Here is an 18,740-nt window from a genome sequence, read left to right as displayed (position 1 = left end):
TGAAACAACTTCTTTATGGTAAGGGTGACAAAGCACTGGAACAGGTTGCCCAGAGTGGTTGTGGAGTCTCCTTCTATGGAGATATTCAAGACCCGTCTGGATGTGTGCCTAAGCGACCTGTGCCTAAGATCCCCTCACTGTAGGGTACCTGCTTCAGCAGAGGAGCTGGACTCGATGGTCTCTTGAGGTCCCTTCCAACTCCTGCAATTCTGTGATTCTGCAAATTAGACCCAGGAAACAAACAACCAGGACGTGTTTTAAGGCCAAAGTACACAGGAAAGAAACACACTTACTCTTCCACTTCTGTAGGGTTTTCAAACAGACACTGCATCAAACGCCGCTTTTCACAGTTAAGTATCACCGTGTTCATTTTAGGATCAGAGAAACCAATGCACGTTAATTTAAGCTGATTGCTCCAGTATTTTATAGGCTATATATAGGCTTCAGCTCTTTCCAGAAGGGCTACATTAAAAACACACACACACAAACCCAAAACAAAACAACAACAATAAAACTCAAACACTTCAGAATAAACTGACAGAGAAAATGTTCCTTAGTAGCAGATTCAACGAGCACGCTGAGGGCGGACACAGGCTCTGTTCTGTGGGAGCCCCGTCCAGGCTGCGCACCCAGCCCTCAGAGTCCCCTCAGAGTCCCCTCACAGCCCCTTCACAGCCCCCTCAGTCCCCTCACAGCTCCCTCACAGACCCCTTAGACCCCCCTCACAGCTCCCTCACAGTCCCCTCGCTTCCCGCACCCCATCGGCCCCACAATGCCCTCAGGACACTGGTGAGGGTCCCCGCCCCGGCTGCCCCGCGGTGGGTGGATCCCTCCGATCAGCCACGTCCCGTCGGCCGATCCCCGCGCCCTTCTCTGGTCCCGCCGCATCCCCGTGCCGCCCTCCCTCCCGCTGTGGGCGGCGCTAGGACCCGCCGCACTATTTGTCGCGGCGCTGCGCTGCCGAGGCGGGGTGCGCGGGCGGATGCGTCTGCAAGTAGTTCCGGTCGAGGAAGTGGGTGCTGGCGGCAGCCGGTTCCTTGCCAGGGCAGCAGCGCCGTGAGTCCGGCGGTGCCCGGCCCAGCCTCGAGCCGTCGCCTCGCCCGCCGGGAGCCGCCGCCGCCGCCATGGCCACCCGCTCGTGCCGCGAGAAGGCGCAGAAACAGAACGAGCAGCACCAGGCCATCCTGGCCAAGCTGCTGCGCGAGGAGGACAACAAGTACTGCGCCGACTGCGAGGCCAAGGGTACGGCAGCGGGGCGGGGGGGGAACGGCGGGGCTCGGGGCGGCGGCGGCCTCGCCCCGCTCCTCCACCCGGCCGCGCTGCCGAGCTGGGGGCCGGGCGCTGCACCGCGCGGAGCTCCGTGAGCGCGGCCGCTTCGTGCCCCGCCGGCACCGAGTGTAACTCGGTAACAGGGAGGCGGCTGCCCGGGCCTGGGGCGGTGCGAGGGGTTCCCGAGCTGTTGTTATCTGTACTCGGTCGGGCGGCCCCGTGCCGCGCTGGAGGAGGTACGCGTTTGCGGCTGTGTTTGCTTTGGGTTGTGTGGCTCTGACGTGGACAAAATGTGGCAGATCCCTGTTTGGTGTAGGATCGCTTCGAGGAGATGTTCCCCTGGCTGGGATGATTGCACGGTCATTTATTGAGCTAAATATAATACTTCCTATGTGACAACCAGGTGTGCGCAGCGTGGGGCTCCGGCTCGGCATTGCTGGGGTTGAGGCCCGGTGGCCCCTGCTGCTGCCGAGCCCCCTTGGCAGGCGGCTGCTGCTCTGCCCACTGAGGGGACTTGAGCAGTGTCATGTGTGATGGTGCTGTTTAATACATCAGAAAGAAAGAAACCAGATCTTATTCTCCTACTGTATGGATGTAAGTATTATATAATGTGGATTACATTGAAGATAACAGACCCTTGTGACTTGCAAGTAAGTCTTCTTACTGGTTTGCTGGTACAGCTATTCCAGCTTCTTGTTACCATCTTAGAGACCCACTATAACCCAGAGGGTTCTGGAAAAGTCATGCTTGTGTGCTTTATGTGTGACTGGCAGTCCCATGTTGAACTGCTGGCTGAATCCCACACCTGTGCTGTCAGCATCACAGGCCTCGGAGCTTGGCTGCTCAACAGCAGCATCTCAAATTCTCCAACTCAGTTTTGTCTTCTCTTCTGAGTTCCCTCTTTCCATCCATCACCTGGGCAGAGTGTTGCTTAGTCTTTGTTGTCCTTGCTTGGTGTCTTCCGCTCCTTCGGTTCGGCAGTGCTGACACATTCAGCCTCATGTTCCTGTTTGTGTTACTGAACGTTTCTGTGCGCTGCCTTTTTTTCTTGTGACACTTCCATACCTTTCTTCTGTCACAACGCAAAGCTTGAAGTGGCAGCAAGCTCTGACCTTTGGCATGTTGTTTTTTTCTCTTGGGTTATTGGAGCAGCTACCACTCTGTTGTCCAACCCATCTTTTGCTTTCAAGCGAACCTGTAATTCAGTTTCCTTCTTTGTAATAAATTGTTCTACTTAGCTGCCTTATCTACAATCTGACTGCACTTCTAAAGTCTTCTGTATTTTCTCTGTTGCCACAACCTCTTCCTCCCGTGTTATCTTTCTGTCTGCTAAAGGTATGGTTTGCTCTCACCCTTCCCCCCTCCCCCCTTACAAAACCTGGTTGAGGTTTTGTTTTGTTTTCTTCCCTGAAGCTTAATTTATGTGTGTCTCATCCTGTTCTGGCATTTCTTATTTTCTCATGTCTTATTAGCTTCTTGCTGTCATCTGCCTTTGCTCATGCTCCTGTAGTTACGTGTGTGGTTTTCTGGTGGTTGTTGAGGAGGTGGTGGATCAGCAAGCTGAGTTGGTGCCAGCTGTTCTAGGGGCACCTGTCTAGTAATAGGATGTGGTAGGACGGGCAGGCTGTGTGGATTTCTTTTCTTACCTTTGGGAGTTTGTTCCTAGGCTGGAGAGCTATGTGAACAGCATTGGGCTGCCGCTGCGTTATACCCTGGAGCCTGGATATCTGTGTACTTCCAGAAGATGAGGTTCAGAAGGAAAAGCAAAGTTGATTCTCCAGTTGAATATCAAGCCTTTGCCTGCCATGAAAGCTTAATGCCCTGTCATATCATTCCCTTGTTGAAACTCGGCCAACAGAGGAGGAAGAATGGAGGCTTTTTCTTCCAGTTTCAGCCAGATTTATTTTTTCCTCCTAATGTATTTCACGCCTAACCCATGCTGGCTGAGCACTAACAGCTTGCTGGTGTCTGGTGAAGTTCTGGTTATGTTAGTCGTGACACACAGCAATGGCTGAGGTAGTGATTCTTTAAGATGTCTCTGCTGGGATCCCAGGTCTGGCAGCTGTCTCCATGCATGGCTTCCCCCACATGCTGACAGTTGACTTCTCCGCTTGCATCAGAGCAGCAGTGATTTTGTCTCTGCACGTACCCATAATTACAGGCTGGAGTTCTGTCCTGTCAGCTCCACTAGAGACACTCTTAGGCCTGGCTTCCAGAAACCGTCTCATGAAATTGTTCCTTATAGACATATAGGACTTCCAAACAAGGGCTCAGTTCTGTCAGAGAACCAGTTATTTTCTTTTCATTGGTGTTATCGATTCTTTTTTTCTTTAAGCTGTTGTCACTTCAGTTTCTGTCGGCCTCTTTAATGCAAGCTTTGTGTTCTTGTCTGTCATCCTCCTCCTTGTTGGCTGGGATTCCCTGAGTTGTTCCTCTTTACTCTTCACCTCATTGTTAGGTGACGTTATCTTCATGGTGTAATGAATTGTACTTGGATATTGGTTCTGATTCTGGCAGTCTCTAAAAACCCTTGTTTCTAGCGTGCTATTGCAGATGCCTGGCATTGGCCCAAATTCAGGATGAACTCTTCACCAAAGCTAAGAGGTTGTCATCACAGTTCCCTTCCTCTTACCAGAGACATTGGGGTCCCTCCTTTTGTTCACAGACCTATTACATCCCCTGGGCATCTGTTCACCTTGTCACATCTGAGGGATGTTGAAACCTCACATGCCGTGGTTGCCTATCTGTATTAACTGCAGCTTTTTGAGGCCCTGGAAATTTGTAGGTAGATATCATGTGGAATGTTGTAAATATCCTTCTGACCCTAACAAACTTTATCCCACTTGTTTTTTTTTATCGCTCATCACTTTGATCATATCTACCTTTAGTATCTTCTGGCTTTTACATCTTGCATCAAAGGGATCTTCAGCACTTGCTTTGGTCCTGCTGCTGATTCACTCCAAAATCACTGAGCTGGCTCTCCTTGTTCTCGCTATCCAAGGACCATCTGCGTTGCTTATAAGGGAGTTTGAAGTGTATACCTTCCCTATGTTATTACATGCTTGCTTTTGTAGGAGGCTTTTTAGGAGACAAATGTTATTAATGATTAATATTAATAGGAAGGGCAAATCCATCCATATGTTTCTTGCCTACTTCTTAACATGTATGGTATATGGAGTTAACTCTTTTCTGCTTTGTTTTGCAAACCTTAAGGAAGGTGGAGAATATAGCTGAGGACACATCTGCCTATTCTGGCAGGAAGCAATAATTAGGATTGCTGACTTTGGGTACAGTTTGTGGAAGTGCTTTTTATATTCCTTATTTGCCTTTTAATTGTTGGATTAGCTGTCATGAATTCAGTGGCTGCTGCTGAAATACACTGGAAGCAACCTGCTGTAGGGCCACGCTTAGAGCCTCACAGATGTCATCTCTTCAGGAAGGAAGCCTAGAAAAGACAGCTCTGGAACTGTCTTCACAATCCGTTGGGTTTTTGGAGGAGTGAAGGATGACATTTGACAGTGCAGTACTTGTCTTCGTACTGCTTTCTTTACATCCCTATCTGAACAGCTGTCTGTGTAAGGTAGTACGTGTCATCTTAGTGTTAAACTACTTATTCCTAATGTTTGTAAGAAACACTAAGGTATGTAGGCAGCAGCTTCAGTGATACTGGCTTTTTGAAAGAGGCAAGCAACCGAGATCCCTTCTAGTGTATGGCCTTATGGTGCAACTTTTCATGTCCTCTTCTGTGTGTATGTAAGTAAAACTAGCAGGGACTGGAAGGCTGCAGGATCACAGAATCACAGAATGACCCAGGTTGGAAGGGACCTCAAGGATCATGTAGTTCCAAGCCCCCTGCCTGGCAGGGCCACCAAACATACACCTTTACTAGATCAGGTTGCCCAGGGCCCCGTCCAACCTGGTCTTGAACACCTCCAAGGATGGGGCATCCACAACCTCCCTGGGCAGCCTGTTCCAGGGCCTAACCACTCTCCTAGTGAAGAACTTCCCCCTAAGATCCAACCTAAATCTTCCCTCTTTTAACTTAAAACCATTTCCCCGTGTCCTGCTATTGTCAGCCCTTTCAAAGAGTTTATTCCCCTCCTGGATGTAAGTTCCCTTCAGGTATTGAAAGGATAAATAGCTCTAGATGTGTCTTGTCAGTCTGGTGTGCTGAGAACCATTTTGAAGCATCTGATTTTTATCTTTTTTCTTTCACAGTATGGGGAGACTAAATGCATTTTTATCATTATTTGTGCTAATATTTGAACCTTTTAAGAAACAACGCCTCGTATGGATTTATCAAATAGAACTGAAGTTGAAAGCCATTAATGTCATTCAGCAGCCCTTTTGACTATAGAGGCTCACAGCTTGCTAATTCTATGTACTTAGTACCTAATTACAATGTGTTCCAAGTCTTCTAGGCTTGTGTTACTGCTTGGCAGCAAGACTGGTGTTACGTAGGCACTGATGTTAAATAGTAGTGAACAGAGTGCTTGCAATATGAAGAGTGTGACAAAGCACAAAAGGAGATGCTTTCTTGAAAAGGGTCAAGGTGTTCAGCAGTAGTGAAGGACTAGTCATTGGAGCAAGCAGGCACGGATACAGACTAGAAGGAGCAGTTCTTCAGAGCAGCCCTGCAGAGAAGGACCTGGGGGGGTCCTGATGGGTGAAAAACTGAATGTGAGCCAGCAATGTGCCCTTGCACATCATAAAGCAAATGGTATCCTGGACTCCATCAGAAGAGGGGTGGTCAGGGAGGTGATTGTCCTTCTCTGTTCTGCCCTTGTGAGGCCCCATCTGGAGAACTATATCCAGGTCTGGAGCCCCCACTGCAAGAAAGACAGAGAGCTGTTGGAGAGGATCCAGAGCAGGACCAAGGAGATGATCAGGGAGCTGGAACACCTTCCCCATGAAGAAAGGCTGAGGGAGCTGCGCTTGTTCAGCCTGAAGAAAAGAAGGCTGTGGGGTGACCTCATTGCAGCCTTTCAGTATCTAAAGGGAGCCTATAAAAAGGAGGGGAGTCAACTCTTTGAAGGGGTTGATATCAGCAGGACAAGGGGAAAAGGTTTTAAGTTGAAGGAGGGAAGATTTATGTTGGGTGTCAGGAAAGTTCTTTGCTGTGAGAGTGGTGAGGTGCTGGAACAGGTTGCTCAGAGAGGTTGCCCCATCCCTGGAGGTGTTCAGGGCCAGGTTGGATGGGGCCCTGGGCAGCCTGGTCTAGTATTAAATGGGGAGGTTGGCAGCCCTGTCTGTTGCAGAAGGGGTTAGAGATTCCTGATCCTTGAGGTCCCTTCCAACCTGGGCCATTCTGTGATTCTGTAATGTAAACTGGGAGCAATACATCTTTGTCTACCATCCATCTCTACAAATAAGGGCTCTAAGAGCCTAATCACTGTTCCCAACAATGTTCAAGTGTAAGGCATATGTTTGAAAATCAGTTGTTTTCTGTTTGTTATGCATTGCATTTGAATGTTGACTTTAATGCAAACATATCATCTACTGAAATCTGCTGATGAATTCACATCCCTGTCAAGAAGGCAATTACCTGAGTTGTCAACTGCTTTAGAGTTTTTTAAACTCTAGTAGTTACAGTAACACAACTGGAAGCTTGTAGATCTTCTGGACCATCAGATAAAGAGAATAAATAACTGTTAGGAATTCTGTGGGGTTGTTTGTTTCTTTTTTGGTTGAATATCTTTGCCTTAAGAGGCGTGAAGTCTGGCTAAGCGATCTCTTAGCAGAATTGTGGTAAAATGACTTATTGGCACTGTCGCTTGTTAAACCTGACTACAAATCAGTTGAAAACTGCCATTTTGGAGGCAATTTTGGGTCCATTTGAATATCACAGTCTCGTGCGGGTTGGAAGGGACCTTAGAGATCATCAAGTCCAACCCCTGGGATTCGAGCCTCCTGTGTAGCAGAGCGGCACTTCTTGAATACCTCCAGGGATGATGATTCAACCACTTCCCTGGGCGGCCCATTCCAGTGCCTGACCACCCTTTTGGATAAAAAATTTTCTTAACATCCAACCTCCATCTCCCCTGGTGCAGCTTAGGGCCATTCCATCTAGTGTCGCTAGTTCCCCAGCTGAAGAGACCAACCTCCACCTTGCCACAACCCCCATACAGGTAGTTGTAAGGAGCAGTAAGGTCTCCCCTGAGCCTTCTCCAGGCTAAACAATCCCATTTCCCTCAGCCACTCCCTGTAAAACTTGTGCTCCAGACCCCTCACTAGCTTGGTTGCCATACTCTGGACACACTCCAGGGCCTTAATGTCTTTCCTGTAGTGAGGGGCCTTAAGCTGAATGCAGTATTCAGGGTATGGCCTCACCAGAGCTGAGTAGAGAGGGAAGATTGCTTCTGCTCTTCTGCTGGTGAAGCTATTTCTCATACAAGTCAGGATGATACTGTCTTTTTGGCTACCTGGGCCATACTACTGGCTTGTGTTCAGCTGAGCATCAGCCACTACTCCCAGGTCTGTTTCCTCCACACAGTCTTCCAGACACTTTGCCCCAAGCCTGTAGCATTGCTTGGAGTTTTTGTGGCCTAAGCACAGAATCCAGCACTTGGTCTTGTTGAACTTCATCCTGCTGGCCTTGGCCCAGCAATCCAGCTTGTCTGGATCTCTCTATAGGGCCTTCCCCCCTGCCCCCAGGTAGATTGATGCTTCCTGCTAACTTGATGTTAACTGCAAACTTAGTGAGGATGCACTTAATCCCCTAGTCAGTATCCAGCGAAGATACTGAACAGAACAGGCCCCAGTGCTGACCCTTGGGGAATGCCACTGGTCACCAATTGGTATTAATCCCATACTCTCAAGATCTGTCCCCACAGCAAGTTCTTCACCCACCACAGGGTGCACCTGTCCAAGCCATGGGCTGCTGGCTTCTCCAGGAGAATGCTGTGGGAGACAGTGTCAGAGGCTTTGCTGAAGTTTAAGTAGACTATGTCAACAGCCTTTCCCTCGTCTACCAGACAGGTCACTTGATCATAGAAGGAGATCAGGTTGGTCAAGCAGGACCTGCCTACATGAGTCCATGCTGACTGGGCCTGATCTGCTGGTTGTCCTGTGTGTGCCATATGATCTCCCTCAAGATGATCTGATAATTAACCATTCGTGGCACCAAGTGGGAATCACAGTGGCAAGCCTCCAGTCCTCCGGATCCTCTGCAGTTGACCAGGAATGCAGATAGGTTGTGGAAAGCAGCGTGGCAGTCATCAATGCCTGCTCGTCTCAAAAATAAATCACAGGAGAAGGAAGAGACCTGTGGAGATCTCATCCAATCCCCTGCTCAAGTGGGTTCCCTCCATGGAGAAGCATCCAGGTGGGTTTTGAAAATCTCCAGAAAAGGAGACTCCACAGCCTCTCTGTGCTGTTCATTCCAGTGCTATGTCACCCTCATGGTAAAGAAGTTCTTTCTGATGTTCAGGTGGAATTTTCTGCGTTGCATTTTGGGCCTGTTGCCCCTTATCCTATGACTGGGCATCACTGAAAAGATCCTGGCCCCATTGTGTTGATATCAGTCCCTTTACTTTCCAGCTGGGAGAAGCGCAGTGGATTTAGAGGAAGACTTGTAAGCAGGTGGAATGAGGCAGTGGGGCTGCTGAAGTACTGAGTGACCTAGTGGAGGAGTCTTTCAAGGAAGGGATTTGTTTCTATCTCCTGTCTCTCACAGTATGGGAAAACGTTCTGAAATAAGCCAGAGAAAATCTGTTCAACTTGTGAAGGCACACTGTTGCAAATGCGTATTCCTGCTTCTTTATTCTGCCTGAAGGCTTTTTACCAAAGCTCTTTATGTGATATTTTTGCATGGAAACTACATTCTTCAGGACATGGCAGGCCTAGATTGGATGAGATTACAAGTGACATGCTGTAGTCTGGTTAGTTGGTTGGGCTAGATGACCTTTGGAAATTCCTTGCAACTTAAATCTTTCTTTGACTTCCAATATAAACATTTGCAGGACTTATGTGGTTGTTGGGTGTGGTGCGTTTTTTGTTTGTCTTGTTTATATTTTTTTATAACCTTTTAGATCAACGGGGGTGGATTACATATATGCAGAAAGCCTTACCTTAGTTCTCAGCCCTACTTTCAGAAGTAAAGGCTTTGGCAATTGAATTCCTTTGTGAAGGGCAGAATATGGAAGAGTGACTGGTAGTACTGATGAGACCATGTGTCTAAGTGCAGGACATCCTACTTCTTTGTCCAAGAGCTACTGGTGTCTCTCTCCTAATGATGCCTAAGCTGTGGCTTTGATACTCTTCAGTGGGGTGAAAAAAGGTGTCTGCAGGATGTTGGTGGTGACAGATATTAGGCTTTGTTTTGCACCTAGATGTCTTTTTGTGCAACTGAGATTGACTCTGTCTTGCGGATCTTCCCTCTTGTTCTGGCCACTATGGAGAAAGCAAGTTTGATGCAGTCCTAATAGGTCCTTGTCAAGAGCAGCGAGGAAGCAACTAGATACTTGTTTGTGCTAAGTAGGCTTCTAGGGAGGTACCTTTTGCGTAGGAGTGGTTCCCTCCTTAATCTAGATTTCCTAAGGGGATTAATAAAGAGTCAGTTAGTAGATATTGCTCAGAGAGTAGTCAAAGTTAACTGAGTGCATCTTCCTCAGCGAGCTCACTGGTGTTCATTTGAGCACGATTCAGCTTTACTAACTTAGATGCTTTGAATTGTTCTCCCAGGAGGCCATGGATAAATTCCTTAAAACTTGATGAGTTTACCTTGTGAACAGGTAATGCACAGTGATGTCCTTATTGTTATGTTGAGGTGCTTGAAGAGTAACACTGCTGTATTTGTAGCTACTTCAATTTAACTTCACCGTGCTGATAGCAACAGTTTTCAGATAGTCCGCAAGAGTAAATATGAGTTAGCTGAGCTATGATTTTACTGGTATCACAGAGACATAGTGAGATTGCAGCCCTCCAGTTTTGCAGGTAAGCGATAGAGGTGCTTTAGGAGGTACAGACTGAGGATGGAGAGTAGCCACGTTCTGTCAGACTGGTGGGCTTGCGTGTGCATCTTTGCCCAGAGATGGATGATGAGCTTAAGAGCTTATGGGTCAGGGCTAGAGGGCAGGCCAGTGTGGGTGATGGTGTAGGAGTCTGCTTCTAACTACCTGATCAGGAAAAAGTAGGAATGAGGCCTTCCTGTATTGTGCTTGTGTGTCCAAGTTTTGGTAGCAGGGAGGCTGCATGGGGTTAACTTTGTGAGGAGCACAGCAGCCTCATGTCAGGTCTGAAACTGTTCCAAAAGGGGCAACGGGGTGTGCTCTGGGAGGGCAGATTGAGGGAAGGAAAAACTGCTGCACAGCTACTGGTAGAAAGGAGTGAGAATATGTGAGAGAAGCAGCCTTGCAGCCACTAAAATCAGTGAAGAAGGAGGGGAGGAGGTGCTTTCTTCAGCCTAAGAGAGGCCTGTGGTGGAGCAGGCTGTCCCTCTGCAGCCCATGGGCACCATGGAGCAGATCTCCTCATGCAGCCATGGAGGAGGCCACGGTGCAGCAGTGGATGAGGCCTGAAGGAGCTGCAGCCCGTGGAAATTCCCCACAAGAGCCCTGAGCTGGAGTTGCTGCCCATGAACAGGAGCTCATGATGGGGTGGGATGGCTGAGGGAGCTGCTGTCCATAGGGACTTGTGTGGACTGACTGCTGCCCTTGTTCCCCGTGCTGCTGGAGGGAGAAGGAGGAAGAGGTTGAGTGGGGGGGAAGGTGTATTTAGCTTGCTCTCTGTTCTCACTGCTCTAATCCGTTATTATAAATAGGCAATAAATTATGTTAATCTCCCTTATGCTGAGTCTGTTTTGCCTGTGATGATGAGTGATCTCCCTGTCCTTATCTCTACCCTTGAGCCTTTTTTCCATCATATTTTTCCCCTCCTGTTCTTTGGAGGAGGGGAGGTTAGGGAGTGGTGTGGTGGAGTTTGGCTTGCTGTCAGTGTGAAACTACCACAGCCCTTCAGAGAACTTGAAAAAGCCTGACATTCACAAGCTGTGGTGTTTGTAGGGGACTTGAACCACAATGAGAATTGCCATAGGGACGGCATAGCAGAGAGCAAACAGTCTAGGAGGTTTCCTGGAAGAGTATTGGTCGTTTTTCAGCACAAGTGGTTGAGTCAAGTGGTTTGTCAAGTGAGGTGCTCAGATGGACTTGACTGACCTGCTACAAACAAAGGAAGGACAGATTGAAGATGTAAAGGTTGGGGATGGTCTTAGCTGCAGTGACTGTGAGATGGAAGAATTTAGTGTCCAAAGAAGAGGAAGAAAGCGAAGAGCAGAACTGTAACTGTGCACTTCAGAGATGAGACTTGGGCCTGTTCAGGGATATGCTTGGAAGAATTATTTGAGTGGTGGGGTCTGGGAAAGAGAGAGGTCTGGGGGTGCTGGTTTGGGCTATTTTTAATGTTATTTTTTATTTCTGAAGGTCACTTCTTTTTGCTGTAGAGGTGCACGTCCCAGTGAGCAGGAAATCAAGCAAAAGCAGCAGGGAGTCTAAATGAGCAAGTTGCTCCTGGCAAACCTCAGACAAAAGAAGCAATGTAAGAGGTGAAAACTGAGACAGGTGATCTGGACAGAATATAGAGGGACTGTCCAAGCATACAGGGATGGTGTTAGGGAGGAAAAGAAAAATCTTGGAGTTTGAATCTGGTAAGGAATATGAAACACAACAGGAAGGACTTTTGCAGATGCATTGGCAGCAGAAAGGGGGCTAGAGAAGGTGTGGACCTGCTACAGAATGGAGCAGGGTGGGAGGTGATGGAGGTAAGAAGTATGGAAAAGGCTTCCTCATTTTGGTCTTTACTAGTAAGACTTGGCTTTCATAGAGTCCTTCTGTGTAAGAAATCTCACTGGATCTTATAACTGATTGTTGGATCTCTGTTATGACTAAAAATGATGCCCTCTGGTGGACTAGGGGCAAAATAGAAACTACTTCAGACTTCCTACTCCCCTGATTTGGCCTCTTACCTGATTAATGTCTGCTGAGGGTTTGAGTGATATTGCTTTTCTGCATTCACCTTTGGAGCCTCTACCATAGGAATGGCATAGAAATGAATCCAGCAGAGGACCATGAAGGCAATCAGAGGGCAGGAACACCTTCCCTATGAAGATAGGCTGAGGGAGCTGGTCTTGATCAGCCTGGAGAGAGAAGGCTCTGGGAAGATCTCATTGCAGCCTTACAGTTCCTAGAAGGGGCCTACAGGAAAGACAGGGAAAGCTCTTTGTAGGGAGTGTAGTGATAAAATAAACAGTAATGTCTTTAAACTAAAAGCGGATATTTAGATTAAACATTAGGAAAAAAATCTTTATGTAAATGATGGGGAGGGACTGGAACAGGTTGTCTAAAGAAGTTGTGGATGCCCTGTCCCCAGGAAGCCGCCATTCAAGGCCAGGTTGGATGGGGCCCTGGGCATCTGATCAAGTGGGTGACAACTGTACCCATGGCAGGGGGTTGGGACTGGGTGGTCTCTAGGTTTCTCCCAACCCAAACCATTCTGGGATTTTGTAGTTTTTTTCTTGAATGACTTTATTTATTTGCCATAATGCAGTTTTGTCTTATTGCAAAGACACAGTCAACTTAGATTTGAGTGGGTATCTAATTTCATAATTGTCTCTGTTTACAATGGTCTGATCATGTGGTATAGAACTAACCTTTATTTATGCTCTGCTCTTTCTGTGTTTGCTGTTGCTTTCCACTAGGCGTTACTTACATGTATGAATATGTACTGTCAAGCAGTCCTGCTTGCTGACACTATATTTGAGCTGGTCAAGAGAACCCGTGTTCCTATTTTTTTTCCACCATAGCCAAAACACAAAAGAGTTGATCTGCAGTCGTCCCATCAGATGAGATGGTTGCCTTTGTGCTGGGGGTCACTGTGTGAAGAGGAGGAGGAATTTAGAGGTTGAGATAGCATCCTAGTGCTCCAAGTCTGTAGTAGCTGTGCGTATGGTGAGCACTAATTCCGTTGCTTGCAGATATAGTGACATGTAATATTGGGGATGTGAAAAATTGCCCAGGTCAGCATGCTGACTGTCTCAGTTAACCCAGACTTTCAGTTGCCCTTTATCTCTTGAGGAAAGGTATTTGCTTCCTGCAGACTGTTCTGGCATGCGGAGGGTAACTCAGCCCTTGTCAGAGCAGAACCTGGACAGGAGGTTGATGCTGAGGGGCAGTGTTGCCAAGCAACTCACAGCAGCTGGGATTTGGTAAAAACAGTTCTGTTTGTCAGAGCTGCGCCTGTCTCTGATTTTTGTGGAAGAAAATGGATATGCTGACTGAGGAGCTGTACCTTCTTGCATGGCTGGGAAAATACTTTTGTTTCTTTATTTGATCCATGTTTGGTTGTTGATTGCCATACCCTTCTTGTATACTAGTTCTTTTTTTAAGCAGGAGGGAACAGGAATTTCTTATGCGATTTTAGAGAAGCACTTAAACAGTTAAAGCTTTATGGCAGCTTTAAATCTTCCTTAGTAGGATGAAAGGCTGTAGTAGTTCTATAGGAATTTCTGCAAAAGGAAGTGGAAATGATCTGCTCTGTGTAACCTGTTCTTCCTGGGTGCACTGGGATTTGTAGGTAGATTCAAAGTGAGGTAGTGAGTGGTCACTGGGACTTCATAATAATGTTAAATAAATTCTGCTTGTGTTTAGCTGATAACGTGGTGCATTTGTGTGTTGATGTTCCAGCATGACAGACAGACATTTTGCTAAATTCATTTGAACTATATTTCTTCTAATGTCGTCTCAGAGAAGAAGCTCCATAGTTTCATGAAATGATAAGATACCTTTAGAGAAAATGCAAAGCTCATTTCAGCTTTACCTGGGGTGATATGTTCTGATTAGATATAAATAAGTTTTTTCTTTATTGGTTTTGTTAACCATGGGGTGTTCAAATACCAAGTTGTTCAAAGGTTATGGGAACATACCTTAGTGGTGTTTAAGACAACTGAACAAAGTCCTGAGTAGCCCGATCTAATTAGGACTGCTTGGAGCATCAGGCTGGTCTGGAAGGATTTCATGAGTTTTATTACCAATTCTCACCTAAACTACTTTGATTTTCATTCACTGGTTGAGTAAATACAGCAGCTGTATCTCTTAAAAAGCAAATGTTATTGTAGAGCAATGTTTGTATCTCCTGTTTTGTAGGTTGGCCCTCAAAAAGGCTGGTTCTGTTTTCAGCTTGTTCCTTCCCTTGTTCTTTCTTTAAGTTTATACCTTGACGTCCATAGCAAGTGCTGCTCTGAAGGTTAGTAGTATTGTTACGGGATAATTTGGGGATTATCCAAGAATGAGATTGCATTTATGTAGTAAGAAATTCCTGTGCCTGAACTACAGTGTGTTACTGTAAGGGGATAGCTTGGTAGAAAATAAGAGTAGTGGTGCAGCATTACAATCTGCGTACTCCAGTCTGTTTAACCTGCAGAAGAGGTGAGCAAAGAAGATACATATCTGGGGGAGAAAGGTTGGTGAGTATACTGTTGTGTTGAGCAGGGATGTTATGGGTAATACCATTAGCACTCAGCTACTTGCTCATCGCCCCTTGGTGGGATGGGAGAGAACCAAAAAGGTAGAGGTGAGGAAACTCATGGGCAAAGGTGGTTTAACAAGTAAAGCAAAAGCTTTGAATGCAAACAAGGCAAAGTTACCGAAAAATTACGGGGAAAGTTGTCCTGGGAGGGGGAAGGTATATTAAAAGGGTAATTGAAGAACAAAGCTGTTATCTAGTGTAGTCGACATAAGTTCATCAAGGGAAAGACTGGCCTTAGTAATCTGACCTCCTATGATAGTCACCTGCTCGGTAGATGAAGAGCAGGTAGTGGATGTAATCTTTGTTTTCAGACCCTCACAGTGTCCTTATAGTCAGACTGTCCAACTGTGAGTTGAACAAATTCATGCTGTGCTGGCTGATGAACTGGCTGAACCTCAGAGGCCAAAGAGCTGTAGTGAATGGGGCTACATCTGCCTTCTGGACAGAAGTGGTGTTCCCTAGGGCTCAGTACAATAGCCAGTTCATCAGTTGTTCAGCAGTTTCATCAGTGATGAAAAAATGGAGTGGAATGCATCCTCAACAAGTTCGCTGATTATACGAAACCAGGAGATGCTGTTAACTTCCTTGAATAACAAGAGTACTTGCAGAGGGATCTAGATGCCTTGGAGCATTGGACAGTCAGCAACAGCATGAAGTTCAACAAAGGCAAATGCTGGGATGTGCACCTGAGTTGGGGTAATGATGGGTGCAGGTACAGACTGGGAGATGAATGGCTGGAAAGCAGCTTGGCAGAGAGAAATATGAAGGGTTCTGGTGACACCAGGATCAACATGAGCCAGCACTGTGCTTTGACAGCCAAGAGGGCAAACCACATTTTGGAGTGCATTAAACCAGCTGGTCAAAGGGGTGGTTCTCCCACTTATTTGTTGGTATGACCTCATCTTTAATGTTGAATTCAGTTCTGGTCTCTGCAACGTAAAAATGATGTTATGGTCCATGAGTGTGTTATCAACACTGTTTTGGTCGCAAATCCAAAACAGCAGCACAGGATCTGCAATGAAGGAAATTAACTCCATCCTGGCCAAAACCAGTACACTGGAGAAAACTGGTACAAGAGAGTGGTCAGTCTGAAGGCTTGAATTTGGCACTCTACTTTGTATCTACAGACTTGGGTCTCCTACTTGAAAACAGTGCAGAAGCTTATCTTTCACTCTTGATTCTTCATAACAAACTGTGTTCTAAACTTGTGCTGCAAGCAAGTCTTATTTCTGAGGATTTTGACACGATTAAAGAAACTTGATTTGCTGGCTGAGGACCTTACAGCAAGTGCCTGTGGGACCTTTGTGACTGGATCAGGGGGCACTCGCTGTGTCCCAACAGAGTAGCACAGATATATATATATATATATATTGTTTTGTTCTTATCGGTGGTACTTTCAGTGTGCAGCTATCAACTTATGAAAACATTTTAGGGAAGTCACAGTTCCCCACATTTTCCTTTTATTTCTGCATATGAAAGGAATATAAGTTCACTTAAAAACAGCAAACCTTTCAGTAGTTCCTTTCTGACAGGGGAAGAATTGTAGTCAAGACCAGTTCCAGAAGCCTCTGTTGGAAATGTGAAATGCAACATAACCTTGTCTTTATAGAAGATACCAGATGCTGCTAAGAGGAAATGCTTGCACACTTCTTTTCTTGCAGATTGAACTCTGACATGAGCAGTGCTTTCTCTTTGAGCCAACAGGCTGAATGAAATCAGAGCGCTGCTCCTTAGCCAAACCCAGATTTGATAGCTAAGACTGCTGGCTTCTTGAATGTGTCCAGGTTGGTACCTGTGACATTTCTGATGTGAAAGAACAATGACTTTACTTTCCAAAGGGTACACAGTGGTGTGCTACCATTCTGCAAGACTGAGAGCGCTGTTATGGAAGCATCCCATGTACTCTGCTTGTGCTCTTCATATGTGCTGGGTAATGAGCTCGAGCCTGGCAGGCATGCTAGCACTGCTGCTTCTAATAGCTGGTTCTGGCCCTGCTTACCTGGAGGTGGTGAGAGTGACTGGGGAAATCTGATATTCAGTCAAACTCATATTTCTAATATGTGACTGTTAGTGAGGCTGAAATATTTTGGTTCCATCTGTTGTGTTACTTGAATATATCCCAGAGTTGAAGTAGTTATAATTTGGATTTGAATTTTTGTTGTTGTTGAAGCTATATGTGGTTATTGAGTAGATCAACAGTGTATACTTAATTCTCTGGCTAAATAGAACTGAAAGAACTTCCAGTCTAGTTGAGGCCTCATACAGTTGTAGAAATAAGGTACTGTCTTTATTTGAAACACATTACACAATTATTGCTGCTGTTGGAGTATGTATTAGTGAGCTGAAGGGCTAAATGGAACTGGCTGATTGGGATTTCACTGAGTTCCAGGGGAAGGACAGACTGTGCAGGGAGTCAGTGCTTTTCTGTGTGGCTTCTGCAGTTAGGAGAAGGGCTGGGCTTGATGGCTCTGTTGATGGCTTTGATGAAAATGCATTGCTCAAATGGAAGAAACAGACCTGTGGGAATTGTGTCCTTGCAACTCCACAGCACTTACGAGATTTTGGCTAAAAATAGCCACGTTATGCATCCAGATCTTGTTTTTCCAGTGTTCTTGCAATAAATCCTGAGCTGTACAATTCTCAGCCACGACCTAACTGAGCTCTTTAGCAGCGTGTAATTGCTTTTATTGCTGACCTTCAGCACGACTTCATGTTGCTGAGTTCAGTTTTATTTAAAACTACCAGAAGCTGCTCCTCTTCTTTGAAGTCTCCCCGGGCTTTTCTTGATGTAGGAAGTTTTAAGTTTCTTCTTAAATTCTGGCCTTGACTGTGTGGTAAAACCACTGAAAATCTTGTTCTGGGAGGACTTCCACTTCAGAGGAGAGCAAGAGATTTCTACTAACTACTTTAAACAAGGTGATCTTTAAGGTCCCTTCCAACCATGGCCATTCTGTGGTTCTGCACGTTTGTTCAAGCTACAGATACTTATTGCCTTTTTTATATAAAAGAGCATTTTGTTGCGTATGTAGGCATTCATATCTGAAGGGCACTTGAAGGCTATACTTGGATAAAGCATGGAGGTAAAGAATGAGTAGTAGCCTCCTCTACTGTATAGGAAAAAAGTGAGCTTAATGCGGGGAAACAGTGTGACATAAAAATGTGCTTCAGGTGACAGTCAGAAACTAAATGAGTGGAGAAAATGGTGGGTAAACAGTCTCATATCAGTACTCTCTAAAGAACGAAGACGCAAGGTCTTTGAAGAACATTTTATTTGAGTGTAAAGATTCCTGTGGTGTAGTTCTTGCGCAGGTTCTTTGCTGAAAGCTCTTTAAAAATCTTGAAGGTCTCACATATTAGGCTGCCCAGGGAGGTGGTGGAGTCTCCTTCTCTGGAGATATTCAAGACCCGCCTGGACGCCTACCTGTGTGACGTGGTGTAGGGAGCCTGCTTTGGCAGGGGGGTTGGGCTCCATGATCTCTGGAGGTCCTTTCCAACCCCTACAATTCTGTGATATTCTTTCTAAGAAAGGCTGGTTTTTAATTCATTAAATCTGACATTTTTCTTCCTGGCTTCATCCTCCTGTTTTCAAGGCTTAACTGATTTAGTAGACCTTATTAACACTGCAGTTAAGGTTTCTGTTTGTTCTGTTTGTTTCTTGTTTGGTTTTGAGCGCATGTGACAATCTGAATTACAAACAGTAGGAGATGGTGAGTAGGATTGTACTGAAAATACATGACTGTATGGCTTTTGAGCATCTTAGTCTCTCTTTGACCTAATCACTGTCTTTAGTGATGTTTTGACGGGAGGTATTCAGAGAGTCACTTTGGTTTTCCCTTGTGCTTTTGTTCTTCCCTCTGTGCCTGTTGGAGGTGGAACTCATGTTAGCCATTCTTTTTCATGAAATCATAGGCTGTCCCAAGTTGGAAGGGACCTCCAAGGATCAATCCCGGCTG

General features: G+C 46.1%; 1 protein-coding gene across 4 annotated transcripts in view; it reads left to right on the top strand.

Moving 5' to 3' along the window:
* The first annotated feature begins 996 nt into the window (after window positions 1–996).
* Window positions 997–18,740, top strand: part of SMAP1 (small ArfGAP 1) — an 84,981-nt gene continuing 67,237 nt past the window's right edge. For all 4 annotated transcript variants that reach the window (XM_015859089.3, XM_085541978.1, XM_032443264.2 and 1 more), the window contains exon 1: window positions 997–1,242. In XM_015859089.3, coding sequence (XP_015714575.2) covers window positions 1,125–1,242 — 118 coding nt within the window. In that variant the 5' untranslated portion in view covers window positions 997–1,124. The remainder of the gene's footprint in view (window positions 1,243–18,740) is intronic.

Source organism: Coturnix japonica, chromosome 3, assembly GCF_054131305.1.
Source record: "Coturnix japonica strain WE chromosome 3, WE-NBRP24, whole genome shotgun sequence".
Classification (NCBI taxonomy): domain Eukaryota; kingdom Metazoa; phylum Chordata; class Aves; order Galliformes; family Phasianidae; genus Coturnix; species Coturnix japonica.
The sequence above is the reverse complement of the archived record's forward strand: the minus strand, read 5'-3'. Positions and strand labels throughout refer to the sequence as shown.